The sequence below is a fragment of the Pelodiscus sinensis genome, chromosome 12 (genome assembly GCF_052426305.1).
Source record: "Pelodiscus sinensis isolate ZL-2025 chromosome 12, ASM5242630v1, whole genome shotgun sequence".
NCBI lineage: Eukaryota > Metazoa > Chordata > Testudines > Trionychidae > Pelodiscus > Pelodiscus sinensis.
In genome coordinates this window covers 5,181,414-5,193,375 of record NC_143063.1, presented here as the reverse complement: position 1 = coordinate 5,193,375, position 11,962 = coordinate 5,181,414, and the positions used below count along the sequence as shown (strand labels likewise).

Below are 11,962 nucleotides of genomic sequence, written 5' to 3'. Positions count from 1 at the left end.
CAGTCCCCCTGACTGGCGACCTCTCCACACAGGCCACGAACCAGTCTCACAGAGCGCTTCAGCTGCCTGCCTGAAGCCTCCCGAGCAAAACCCCTCTGATACCCCAGCAATATCCGTGCCCCAGATGGCCCCGGGCCTCATACACAGGTGGGGGGTCCTAGCACCCAATCCTACCTACCCCGAACAAGTTCTGTCCGGTTCCAAGGAACCAGCCACAGATCCCTGGTCAATTTACCCTCTGGACCTTACCCACAAATCACGCTGGGCCAATCCTTTAGAATCTATATCTAAAGGTTTATTATTACAAGAAAGAAAAGCCTGAGAGTAAGGTTATTAAAGTACAGTACGTTACATGCACCGAATCTCCCAGTCCTCGATGCAGGCTCTAGCAGAGATGTTGCAGCTGCTGGTTAAAAGTCCGTATTGCACATCCTAGGATCAGGATGGGTTCCCAGGTCTTCCGGGCTCTTCAATCCCTGCAGTGCTGCCTCTGGGATGAAGTGCTGAGCTGAGAACAAAATGGCATCGACCACATGGCCTCTTTATACTCCTTCCTGGCCTCTTCTAGTATGTAGCAGGTCACCTGGTCCTCAGCCTCTCTGTGTTCCCTGCTGGCTGCTCTCAGGACAGCCCCCATTCTTTGGGTGTGTCTTTGGCCCATTGAGAACCATTGTCCCACAGGTAATTAGCATGTCCACAGGCTCCACAGGCTCGGCCCTGCCCAATGCTTAACCACATGCAGGGAAATCTTCAGTTTCCACACAGAGTACAGATCTCTACACACAGACATTATACACTCACATAAACAGTGTACACAGGATCAGAAAACAACAAGCTCCCATTCAATACCCCACATGGCTCCCTTTCATACAGATTTCTGGGGCCAATACCCCCACCTAGGGGTGCAGCAGCGATCTGGCTGCTTCCCTCCAATTTGGTAACGTGACACCCCCAACGCAAAATTGATGCAGGAAGTGATGCCAGTAACATCACTGAGGGCATCACAGGCCTCCCCCAACCAAAATGGTGGTGTGCCTCAGTTTCCCTTCTCACACAGGACCTTCTGGCTGGAACCCCTTTTGTCCTGTAAAAAGTTCCAAGACCAGTTACAAGTGTTAACCATGAGATATCAACATCACAATGTCCCCTTACATACCGTCTGTCGTTTGGTACATCTCCAGACAGATTACATGGTATTTTCATAGGATCATGCACATCGTATACCTTTACAATTCTCTGCAACAATAGTACATTGGTTACAAGAATTAACATCAGTAACAAGAACAATCCTATCTCAGGTGTATACTGAAATTCTCCGTCAGGCCCCTTCTCTGGCCCCACACCATTGCAGTTTTGGCCCTTCAGGTTTAAACTGCAAATCTTCTTGGCCAAAGCAAGTCCTGCCCCTCCCCCTTGTCCTCTGGGCTCCAGGCCTGAAACCTCTGGCCAGACCAAGACAAGGGGCTGGCTGGGCGTGACTCCCTGGCTCACAATGGCCCTGGAATTTTCCCCCTTTCCCCACTCAGTGGGGTAACAGCAGTAAGCTGTAGACTCCCAAGTCTCTCCTCTGTCCACCTCCAACCTCTGTTTCCACATGGAACCAGATATCAACCTCCCTGATTGATTATGAGTGTCCACAGTGTCCAGAGATGGGAGCTTAATTGCCATCTCCTGCATCCTAGGGAGAGTGACCACACAGCTGTTCTGCTCTGCATACTTAGCTACCCAGCCCTTCTCCTGAATTTGAGACACTAAGTTCCCACTCTCCTCCTTCACCTGGGAACAATCCTGTCCCACACACACTGACTTCCCAGCAAGCTGGTCACCCACAGTTACTGGGTTAGCAGCCTGCTCCAGTTCTCTGGCTGTTCCTGCCTCCTCTGGAACAACCCTCAGTCCCTCCTCTTCACCACCATCCACACTGGGTTTCCCTAAACCCAAGTCAGTGGAGTCACTGCCAACAGACAAGTTCTGTCTGCCAGGCACTGCAACACGTGCCTCACACAACAAGCTGCTGCCTTTTACAGGCAGAGCTTTCTCCTGAATGCCTTCTCCAAGCCAGGCATCGTCACCTCTCTCAGTTACTGCAAACTGCTTGCTACAAGCACTGCCAGGACTCTCCTCCCTATGAGCTTCCTTAAGCAGCAGTTCACCCTTCCCTGGCTCTGCAGTAGCATTGCCCTGCTGAGCCCCAACCAATTCCTCCTGCACTTCCCTTACTCCCTGAGTTATCTCTGGCCCCTCTGGTGGATTCATAGACAATCCCCTCTCTGGCACACAGACAGACCCACAAGAGACAGGGTCAGAGGCATCTTCACTCCCTGTGCAGCTCTCTAGATGGCTGTAAACATCCACACCATCATTAGGCACCAGAGTTAACACACCCTCGTTCTCTCCTTGTGCCCGGGCTAAGGGGTCTCCCTGCTCCCACAGAGTCGCTCCCCCCTCTGCCAGCAACACAGCAGCATCAGACACAATATCAGGGTCACCACTGTCTGATCTCTGGGGTTCTGGTAAAACACTGACTGACTCTACCTGAGTCACCTCATCCCTCTCCCCAGCCGACACAAACCTTGGGCCACCCCCTTCCTGGGCCTTAGCCATATCCAGACCCAACTCTGGGACAACAACACTGCTCTCAGCCTTCACAGGCTGTGGGGCATCTTCCTTAGACAAAGGAAGAAACTCTTCCCCACACACAGCCAGACAACCAGAGACAGCTTCTCCCTTGTTCCAACACCCCTGGCTAATCTTAGGCATACAGCTAGCCACTGGGACAGCTTCCTTTACTGCCCCCCTGCTACTTCCACCAGCCAAATTGCCAGCTTGCACACACTGTGCTTCACACGACTCAATTTCAGCTTGTGCAGGTTCAATTCCACAAACCTCACCAGCCACCAACACCTCAACTAAAACTTCACTCTGGCCAGCCACTCCAGGCTGCCCCAGAGAAACATTTCCCTGACTTCTGGGCTCTTCCTGCCCTGGTTCTGATTCCAGCCTCACCTCTGAGGCATCAAACGGGCCCTCACCCACAGGCTCACATGTAGAGACACTTTCCCCTTGGTTACAGGGAGACTGACCAGCTCCAGGAAACTTTTCATACCCACATGCACCCCCTTCCCAAACCTCCCTGTTAGCTACAGGTAATACACAAGGTTTGCATTCACATATGCTTTGGGGTTGGGTCATCACATCAGCTGGGCAAAATACGTCTGCCATATCATAAGCACACCGCATACCCACAGAGTTATACATTGAACCTTCAGGAGAATACAGTCTCTCTTGTTCTTTTAGTCTCTTAAGCTGGAGGTCAAGTCTAGCATTTTCCTCCCTGGCTAGGGCCATCTTCTTTGCATGCTCTACCTCTTCCCTCTGCTGTCTCTCAGCATATTCTGCCTTTTTCTCCTCAAGTTCCCGATCCATCTCCTTCTGTCTCTTAGCAATTTCTTCATCTTCCTTCTGCCTTCTTTCAGCAGCTTCCTTGGCTCGCTTCTGATCCCTTTCATCCACATCTCTGGTTAGTAACAACACTACCAGATCTAGTTTAGAGGCCCTTTTCCTAAAGGCAATGCCTCTCCCCAAGCACAAATCCTTCAGAGCACTTTTGCTCAGACTCTCATATAGTTCGGGGATCATCGCAGCGGTTCTTTAATCAACCAAACTCTCAACACCAAAAATCAAATTTAGACAGCGTGGGGTCCTGATCCCAAAGCTCAATTGACCAAGATCTGTGGATCCTGCCGACTACGCCACTGTGACGGACCGGGCCGTGTCTGGGCACAGCTTAGGGCGTCCGCTCAGGGCGAATTGCTCAAATCCGGGGCTCTTTACAGTCCCCCTGACTGGCGACCTCTCCACACAGGCCACGAACCAGTCTCACAGAGCGCTTCAGCTGCCTGCCTGAAGCCTCCCGAGCAAAACCCCTCTGATACCCCAGCAATATCCGTGCCCCAGATGGCCCCGGGCCTCATACACAGGTGGGGGGTCCTAGCACCCAATCCTACCTACCCCGAACAAGTTCTGTCCGGTTCCAAGGAACCAGCCACAGATCCCTGGTCAATTTACCCTCTGGACCTTACCCACAAATCACGCTGGGCCAATCCTTTAGAATCTATATCTAAAGGTTTATTATTACAAGAAAGAAAAGCCTGAGAGTAAGGTTATTAAAGTACAGTACGTTACATGCACCGAATCTCCCAGTCCTCGATGCAGGCTCTAGCAGAGATGTTGCAGCTGCTGGTTAAAAGTCCGTATTGCACATCCTAGGATCAGGATGGGTTCCCAGGTCTTCCGGGCTCTTCAATCCCTGCAGTGCTGCCTCTGGGATGAAGTGCTGAGCTGAGAACAAAATGGCATCGACCACATGGCCTCTTTATACTCCTTCCTGGCCTCTTCTAGTATGTAGCAGGTCACCTGGTCCTCAGCCTCTCTGTGTTCCCTGCTGGCTGCTCTCAGGACAGCCCCCATTCTTTGGGTGTGTCTTTGGCCCATTGAGAACCATTGTCCCACAGGTAATTAGCATGTCCACAGGCTCCACAGGCTCGGCCCTGCCCAATGCTTAACCACATGCAGGGAAATCTTCAGTTTCCACACAGAGTACAGATCTCTACACACAGACATTATACACTCACATAAACAGTGTACACAGGATCAGAAAACAACAAGCTCCCATTCAATACCCCACATGGCTCCCTTTCATACAGATTTCTGGGGCCAATACCCCCACCTAGGGGTGCAGCAGCGATCTGGCTGCTTCCCTCCAATTTGGTAACGTGACACCCCCTCAGAGAACTCTAGCAGATTAGTAAGGCATAATTTCCCTTTACGGAAACCATGTCGACTTTCCCTCAACAAATTATATTTATCCATGTGTCTGACAATTTTATTCTTTACTTTAGTTTCATACTTTACTTTAGTTTACTTTAATTTGCTTGGTACTGATGTTAGACTTACCAGTCTTTAATTGCCAGGATCACCTCTAGAGCTCTTTTTAAATATTGGTGTCATGTTAGCTATTTTCCAGTCATTAGGTACGGAAGTTGATTTAAAGGACAGGTTACAAACCACAGTTAATAGTTTTGCAATTTGCCCTTTGAGTTCTTTCAGAACTCTTGGGTGAATGCCATCTGGTCCCGGTGACTTGTTACTGTTAAGTTTATCAATTTGTTCCAAAACCTCTTCTAATGACACCTCAATGTGGGACAATTCCTCAGATTTGTCACCTAAAAAGAATGGCTCAGGTTTGGGAATCTCCTCGATAACCTCAGCCATGAAGATTGAAGCAAAGATTTCATTTAGCTTCTCTGCTATGACTTTATCATCTTTGAGTGCTCCTTTAGAATCTTGCTCGTCCAAAGGCCCCACTGGTTGCTTAGTTACAAAAGAGAGGAAAGCCCAAATACCTCCTGCTTCTGATGTACTTAAAAACATTTTACTATTACTTTTTGAGTTTTTGGCTAGTTGTTCTTCAAACTCCTTTTTGGCTTTTCTTATTATATTTTTACACTTTGACAAAATTTATGGTCCTTTCTATTTTCCTCACTAGAATTAGACTTCCAATTTTTAAAAGATAGCTTTTTAACTGTGTCATAACCATGAGGGATGGGCAGCAGCCTGGAAACAAAGGAGTTAACTGTACCTAGCCAGGTAGCAGTCAGCCAATAGAAATGCAGATAGGGATTTCAAACTATGACAAAGGAATTTTGGGGTTTTCTCTCCTTTGTCTCTGGGCCAGTTTTGCTCTCTAGATACTGAGGGAGACAGAAGACATCTCTCCAAGAAAAAGACTCTTCAAAATGTGTAAGTAGGGTAAATTTTGGATAAATCCATTAGGTTTTAATGTTTTCTGTTGTGGGACTGTGGACCTGATGTCTGTGCTGTTAGAAATGGGTTTTCCTCTCTTTTGTATCTAAGTTTTGAGCCCATGGAAAAATTCCCCATGAATTTATTAATAGGTGGCTCTTACCATCTAGCCAATCCAACTATGCTTGTAACAAGAGTATTGTTTTGATAATAAAAGGTTCTTTCTTTTTTTTTTTTTTTTTTATTAACCTGGTATTGGTTCATTTCCAGGGCTCGACGAACCGTGGCGAGATCTACTCGCCAGCCCCGCACCACACATGTGCCAGACTAGCACTGTGCATGTGCATAGCACCGGTGAACGGGGCGACCGGCTGAAATCTATTCGCCACGGGCGAGTAGATATAGCGATTGAGCCCTGCTCATTTCTGTGTCCTGGAAAATATGTCTGTGGAATCTGCATGCCTCTGACTAGGGGATAGCAGCCACAGACTGCAGTTTATATTTTCTCTTTCTTTTTCAAGGTCTTTGGAGAAAAGAGCATAGGGTGCCGTTGGGGTTGGTTTCAAGTGTCCACCCCTGTTTTGGGGGTTCAAAAGCACTTGATGGTGGCAACAGATTTTTATCCCCAAAATCTAGGTTTTTAGGATTTTGGGGGGAAGTTTTATACCAAAGCCTGGAAAGGTTGGGTTTTGGGATACTTTTGAGGGCCCCCACTTCTGCATTCATCGTGCCAGAGTGGGGAAACAGCCATGACAATCTGTCACTGCTTCTTTTACCTGGTTGTTAAGCCACAGTGGCCCTTTTTTGGTTCTCTTACTGTGTTTTTTAATTTGGGATATACATTTAAGTTGGGCCTCTATTATGGAGTCTTTGAAAAATTTCCACGTAGCTTGCAGAGATTTTACTTTTGTCACTATACCTTTTAATTTCTGTTTAAATCACTTCTTCATTTTTTGTAGTTCCCTTTTCTGAAATTAAATGCTACAGTGTTGGGCTGCTGAAGTGTTTTTCCCACCACTAGGATGTTAAATTTTATTATATTATGGTCACTATTTCCAAGTGGTCCTGGTCTTGAACCAGATGCTGTGCTCCACTTAGGACTAAATCAAGAATAGCCTCTCCCCTTGTGGGTTCTAGAACCAGCTGCTCTGAGAAGCAGTCATTTAAGGTATCAAGAAATTTTATCTCTGCATCCTGTTCTGAGGCGACGTGCATCCAGTCAATATGGGGATAGTTGAAATCCCTCACTATTATCAAGTTTTTAAATTTGATAGCCTTTCTAATCTCACTTAGCATTTCATAGTCACTATCACTGTCCTGATTAGATGGTCGATAATATATCTCTACTGTTATATTCTTATTATTGGAGCATGGAATTACTATTCTTAGAGATTCTATGTAACAATTTGGTTTATTTAGGATTTTAACTTCATTTGATTCTACATTTTCTTTCATGTATAGTGCCACTCCCACACCAGAATGACCTGTTCTGATCTTCCGATATATTTTGTACCTTGGTATGACTGTGTCCCATTGATTGACCTCATTCCACCAAGTTTCCGTGATGCCTATTATATCAATATCCTCCTTTAAAACTAGGCACTCTTGTTCACCCATTTTACTATTTAGACTTCTAGCATTTGTGTATAAGCACTTTAATACTTTGTCACTATTTATCTGTCTGCCATTTCTTGATGTGTTAGACTCTTTTTCATTTGATTGTGTCTTATCTGATCCGATCCATACTTCCATCCTCTCCTCCTGACTAGAAAGAGCATCTCTATTAACAGGGCTCGACAAACCATGGCGAAAACCATTCGCCAGCCCCACACTGCGCACGCACGAACCGCCGGTGAATGGGGCGACCGGCTGAAATCTACTAGCCACGGGGAGTAGATAAGCCCATTTATTGAGCCCTGTCTATTAATATAACCTCTCCAATAGATGTCTCTGTCTGATCCATGTGCACCTGTTGGCTTTCTCCCAGCCCTTAGTTTAAAAAATGCTCTACAACCTTTTTGATGTTAAGTGCCAACAGTCTGGTTCCATTTCGGTTGAGGTGGAGCCCATCCCTCTTGTATAGGCTCCCTCTAGCCCAAACATTTCCCCAGTTCCTAATACATGTAAACCCCTCAATTCTACACCATCATCTCATCCACACGTTGAGATTCTGAAGCTCTGTCTGCCTATCTGGCCCTGTGGGTGGAACTGGAAACATTTCAGAGAACGCTACCATAGAGGTCCTAGATTTCAATCTATTTCCTACCAGACTAAATTTGGCCTGCAGAATCTCTCCTATCCTTCCCTATGTCATTGGCATCTACTTGTACCATGACCACTGGTTCCTCCCCAGCACTACACATAAGACTATCTAGATGTCTTGAGAGATCTGCAACCTTTGCACCAGGTAGGCAAGCCACCTTACAGTTCTCCCGGTCATCACAAACCCAGGTATCTATGTTTCTAATGAATCCCCCATTACTAACACCTGCCTTTTCCTAAGGACTGGAGCTCCCTCCCCCGGAGATGTATCCTCAGTGCGAGAGGAGACCATAAAATCCTGTGGAAGGAGGGTCCTGACTATGGGAAGGTTTCCCTCTGCTCCAGTTGACTGTTCTCCTTCCCTGAGCCTTTCATCCTCTGTAACAGCACAGGGCTGTCTGACTGGAGGTGGGACAGTTCTACAGTGTCCCAGAAAGCCTAATCTACATACCTCTCAGCAGGGGCAGATGAGAGTGCCGCGGGGCCCAGGGCAGTGCCGCGGGGCCCTGGACAGTGAAATTTCGTGGGGCCCCTCCTTTGACACGGCGCATGCGCCATGGCGCCACGGCGCATGCATGGGGCCTCGGGAAGCGCAGGGCCCAGGGCAGCCACCCCACTCGCCCTACCCTAAATCTGCCGCTGCCTCTCAGCCTCCCTTAGCTCCTCCAGTTCAGCCACCCTGGCCTCCAAAGCCTGTACGTGGTCTCTGAGGGCCAGGAGTTCCTTTCACCGAACGCACACATATGCCAAACGCCCACAGGGCAGGTAATCATACATGCTACATACCTGTCGAGTAACATAGTATCATTTTTTAGAGTAAAAATTCATTTTAAAATATCAGCTCAGCTTAAAGAAAGAGGAAAAATGCATGGAATAGCACATTATTTTGTGCCAGTGTTTCCCAACCAGTAGTTGTCTGGGGACATGCCTTCCCTGTTTCTATACTTAAAGAAGACAAGTGAAACGTAAAGGGCGGCATGGAAGAAATTAGTCAAACTTAACTTTGCCTCCAAATAAAAGTTGGAAAAATATATATCAAGATAAAAATAACAAATTGTTAGGTGATTATACATTCCCATTTCTTTTTAAGGGTTTCACATACAGTAATAAAACGTGCTTTGAGCTGGCACATATTATTGGAAACTTCATTCAGAGGCAATGTTACGTTTGGGGGAGGTAAAAGTAAGTAGTGAAGGATTACTGAATATCAGGAAGCAGCTGAATCGCTACTATAAAAAAGGCAGTAATCTTGTGGGTCCACCGTGTTAGCAGGTATTGTTGATCCAACTGTGATTCTGCTGATCCTTTCTCTTTGGTCCTTTAAAACTGTTTTGCCTGCTTTAAGTACTAATTGGAGCATAACTATTTGTTGTCACTATTTTAATATTACTTCAATCAAAATACAGTTTTTCTTCACTTTCACTATAACTACAAGATGATACCAAATATGTCAATTATTTTGTTGTTTGCTGTGTTGTGATAGCTGTGTTGGTCCCAAGATATAAACATGGGTGAGGTGCTCTCTTTTATTGAACCAATGCTCTTCTTCAGATTTGGAAAAGGTAACCAGAGGATCCAAGCTAAAAGGTATTTGCAGGGGATATACTTTGCATGTAGCTTGGACCCTCTGATTACCTTCTCCAGACATGAGGAAGAGCTCTGTGAGGCTAGAAATCCTGTCCCCTCTACCAACAGAAGTTGGCCGAATTATTTTGTTGTCATATAACATTTACATAATATAGACGTAAAATACTGTTACTGCAAAAGTTATATTCAAACTAAAATAAGAAATTAATAAAGAGATTAATTATTAGTAAAGTTGTAAGTGTATAGAAGTGGAAAATGCATTCAACTTTCTGTAGAATAATTCTGCCACAAAAACAAAACAAACAAAGCCCTAGAGTATGAAAGTCTAGAAAGAAATAACTAAGAAATACGTCCACTTTATTCGTGTCACCTATTCCTCCTTAATTTATGCATGCAAATCATGACTCCCATCCAGCCCTACCTTTGCTCCTTTTTAATTTGCATGAGTATATGTAAAGTTAAGAATATAGTACTAGGAGACTAAAACCTCATTTCCTTACCAATGGAATCTATATATTTGATATGCTATAACTTGGCTTGGAAGGATTAGATTTTATTGGTAAATGTTTGTCAATGTTAAATTCACCATATATATATACAAACTGCCAAATAGTTTTATTGATAATAACTGAAATTTATGAACAAGGAAATTAAGAAAAATGTTGCTTAGGAACTTATTGGAGTTTGATTTAAGGATACTTACTTTATATATTTTGACATCAAGTTGACAATTGGTATTGCAATGGTTATACATTTTTAACTTTACAGAGATCACCATTGTTATTGAATAATTATGCTCTGACATCCTCTTCCTCCCCACGACTCAAAAAAGTGCTAAAACATTGATATTATTCCTCAAAATAATAAAAAACATATCATTTTAATAGAAAACCTGCTCAGAATGGAATGGTCAAATATCACTTTGTAAATGTACCAGTCAGGACACATCTCCACTTTTAGCACCAGAGATCTATCTTCTGGGATTCAATTTGAGACTTGCTAAATCAAATGCTGAGGGCAGCTCCTGTCAGTGCTAGTACTCCTTGCAGAAGCGAGGAATAAGGGAAGCGAACAGAAGAGTCATCTCCTGTCGGCTTCCCTTTGGGAAGACAGCACCAAGCTCGGCTTAAGGTAAGCAGACTCCAATTAGTGATTTCTTGTAAAACTGAATTCAGTGCCCCCACAAAATGGAGGGGGGGCATTGCCCATCTTCTAACATTTAGTCCATGGTTAAAGCACTTTCTTAGGATGAAAGAGACCCAGATTCAATCTCCCCTTCTCTGCCAAGGGGAAGAAAAGTATGAGACCCCCTGTTCAAATGCTAGCAGAATACTCTGTGAAATATTCTGATGTAGGGCTCCCTCATATCTCTGCTGGTAAAACTGTGGCCTAGTAACTATTTAAGTATTTATAATAGGACTGACATTAGGCCCAAGTGGGGAACTAACCGAATCCAGTAGAGTGCTCTAACAGTGGGGATAAAGTTATAAAGCAGACAGTGATACTTCCTCTGTCTAGATTCTGAATGGGACCTTATCCAGTAGGTATGTTCAGAGGCTGCTCAGGAGATTGGACCCTGCACGTGCCTTAGGTGGCCAAATGTTTATATCTCCGATTTGCTAATTGCTCTGGGGTTTAATTTGCAGATTAGTCTCCAGATGCCTAGAATTAGGCAACAGTGCACCTGCGCAGGGGAAGGAACTTTGACTGCGTGTTTAGGTACCCCAGGATTAGGCAAGAGTTTTATGGACAAAAATACCATAGTGCTCATTCAAAATGTTTCACTAGTAGAGAAGGTGAAGCTCCTTGACGCATTCTCAGGCACCCTTTGATTACATTAGGTTCGGACTGCAAATATATGGAGGTAAAAACCAGGGCTCAGGCTAAGTATTGAGTTGATGGTATGTCCTTGTCCACATTGACTAAGTTCTTGTTCAAAGCACAGACATTAATAGTCCATTCAAAAATTTCTTTAAGATCAGATGCCTTGGCTTGCAAGAGGCTTGGACTTGACTTTCAAAGATGCTGAGCATCTGCAGTGTCCATTGACTTTAACTGAAGTTGAGGGTGCTTGGCACTTCTGAAAATTGGGCCTATCATGTCTGTCATTGGCCATTCAAAATGTGTGACCTCTCTTTTCAAAGTTTTGGCTAAATCCTGCTTTGCTAGTATAACCTCAGCTAAGTTGCAGTTGCTGACTAGTGTAGCTGGAAAGCTGTTTTCATTTTTTTTATTTTGAAATTCATAGAACCATAGAATCATAGAACTAGAAGAGACCTCAGAAGGTCATCAAGTCCAGGCCCCTACT

At 45.1% G+C, this 11,962-nt stretch overlaps 1 protein-coding gene across 1 annotated transcript; it reads right to left on the bottom strand.

The window, feature by feature from the left end:
• Positions 1–324: 324 nt before the first annotated feature.
• LOC149523695 (uncharacterized) lies at positions 325–3,158 on the bottom strand. The gene is made up of 2 exons (XM_089781428.1): positions 1,157–3,158; positions 325–774 (listed from the first exon to the last, which is right to left on the bottom strand). The coding sequence occupies exons 1-2, from the start codon at positions 2,758–2,760 to the stop codon at positions 729–731; spliced, it is 1,650 nt and encodes a 549-aa protein (XP_089637554.1). The 5' UTR covers positions 2,761–3,158; the 3' UTR covers positions 325–728.
• Between the last annotated feature and the right edge of the window lie 8,804 nt (positions 3,159–11,962).

Coding starts and splice junctions, on each gene's coding strand:
- LOC149523695 (XM_089781428.1), bottom strand. CDS start 2,760: ATGCCTAAGATTAGCCAGGGGTGTTGGAACAAGGGAGAAGCTGTCTCT. Junction 775..1,156: donor GATGTACCAAACGACAGACG/GTATGTAAGGGG, acceptor CTGTGTGTAGAG/ATCTGTACTCTGTGTGGAAA.